The sequence below is a fragment of the Lipotes vexillifer genome, unplaced genomic scaffold (assembly GCF_000442215.2).
Source record: "Lipotes vexillifer unplaced genomic scaffold, Lipotes_vexillifer_v1.1 scaffold225, whole genome shotgun sequence".
Lineage (NCBI taxonomy): Eukaryota > Metazoa > Chordata > Mammalia > Artiodactyla > Lipotidae > Lipotes > Lipotes vexillifer.
In genome coordinates this window covers 1,319,394-1,321,266 of record NW_006787630.1, presented here as the reverse complement: position 1 = coordinate 1,321,266, position 1,873 = coordinate 1,319,394, and the positions used below count along the sequence as shown (strand labels likewise).

The 1,873-nt window shown below is 60.5% G+C and overlaps 1 protein-coding gene across 1 annotated transcript in view; it reads right to left on the bottom strand.

Moving 5' to 3' along the window:
- LOC103088742 (signal peptide peptidase-like 2B) overlaps window positions 1-1,873 on the bottom strand; it is a 9,391-nt gene that overhangs the window by 393 nt on the left and 7,125 nt on the right. The window contains 3 exon segments of the mRNA XM_007472197.1: window positions 1,195-1,272; window positions 1,633-1,744; window positions 1,746-1,872. Of these exon segments, the coding sequence (XP_007472259.1) occupies window positions 1,195-1,272; window positions 1,633-1,744; window positions 1,746-1,872 (317 nt within the window).

Below are 1,873 nucleotides of genomic sequence, written 5' to 3'. Positions count from 1 at the left end.
GCCGCCAGACTGGGGAGAGGAATCGGGCGGCCGCTATGGGAAGGCCTGGAGTCCCGGGAGTGGCTGGAGGAGCCGCAGAGGTGCCCCAATAGCTCATTTTTGTAAGCCTCTAGTTAGAAAAATAATTTGAACTGAAGTAACGTAGGTAGAGAATTAGGAAATCAGACCTTTCATAACTGAGTTGTGACTGCATGAAAGCACTGAGGGGTGAGAAGCATCCGCATTTCCTGCTCCCCGTTCAGCATAAAACAGCGTGTGTTATTTAGGGATGTGTGAGTCCAACGTATAAAGACCCCCGCGCACGTAGAGAACAGGGACGGACATACAACACAGCACACATGAAGAGTTAAGAGGGGTTGGCCTGAGTGCAGCGGCGCGGGGCTCACTGTACTAACCTTGCAGCCATACACGTGCAATTACTCCCAGGTGAAGAGTTACAAAGAAAGACACTGTTTACTGGCACATCCCCTCCGAGGCAAAGAGCCCCATCTCCAGCACCTGCGTCTGCTGGGGCTGCCTGCCCTGCCCCTTACCTCCATGTTTCCAAGCGATAGGCTTGAGCAGGGAGAGTTCCCACTTATCGGCTGTGGGCTAGCCACCTGTCCTAAAGAAGTGATTCAACCGAGCCAACTACAGGATTTCAGTGACGGGAACTACAGAACAATTTGACAAACTGTGGTTCACACGGAGAAAAGCTCTGCAGGCGCATCTGGACGAACTAATCATGGAGTGTGAACACAGGGGGCAGGGGTGGGGAGCACGTGTCTGGACCTTCAGGAACCCAGATGCCAATGGCCCAAAGTACGCCGGGAAGGCCGGCCTGCGTCCGCCTGGCACTGCTGGGGGCCATGGCGGGGCCTCCCCTCACCCGTGTCGGCTGGCGGGGCCTGTGTGCTCTGCACCCCTGCTCGTCCTGAAGAGCTGACCCAGCAGGACAAGAGAACTGGTTTGGACATTTTTAGAAATGATTGGACTCAACAGAAAATGAGAAAACATTCCTTTGGTGTAAATGGCTTTAGTAACAAAGGAAACAGAAGACAAAGGAAAAAAGAGAAAGACAAAGAGGACCAAAGAAAAGAGAAACAACGACCACCGTGGAAAGTGAGGAGGCCTGTGACGCGGGCGCAGGCCTGTTCCCTACCACCCCGCGGCAGAGGACGGGGCATGGCCGAGCCCCCGGGGCAGCGGGCTTACCGATGGTGCAGGCCACGAAGTAGACCCTGGAGGACTGCACCTGGATGTCGAAGCGGTGGCAGTAGGCCACGAGCAGCCCTGTGGGAGAGAGGCCGCGGGCAGAGGCTGGGCCGCAGCCCCAGCCAGGCACCGGGGCTTCCCCCGGAGGGACCAGGCACCGTGCGTTCCTCCCGGCTCAGGAGGGAGCTGGCCCGGCGCCACCCTCAACTCCTGGCAGGTAACCAGACCTTCGGCGAGCGCAAACCCCAGCTCAGAGGCCGCCTGGTGTGGGGAGGGGCCCGGAGGGGGACCCTGGGGGCAGTACGGCTGGGACAACGCCTCCGGGGGACCACCTCCCTGCCCCCCAGGCCCCACTGGCTCAGCTCTGCCTCTGCCCACCAGCCCCTGTGGCCTGACATCCCCAAGGGCACCCGGGCCGCCAAAGCCCGGCCCCAGTACCTGGGACCAGGATGTCCCCGAAGCCCAGGAGGGAGAAGGGCCGGTCACACAGGGCCAGCGGCGAGGCGTTGAGTCTGGGCACCTTCAGCACCATGGGGAGCTGGGGAGAGGGGGCAGCGTGTCCAGGACCCGCCAGCCCGCACTCACTCCGCTTGCTCAGCACCTCGGCTGCGGGCACCACATACCTTCTCGTGGGTGGCCGAGTCTGACGGCCCGGTTGCCACCTCCACCATGATGCTGT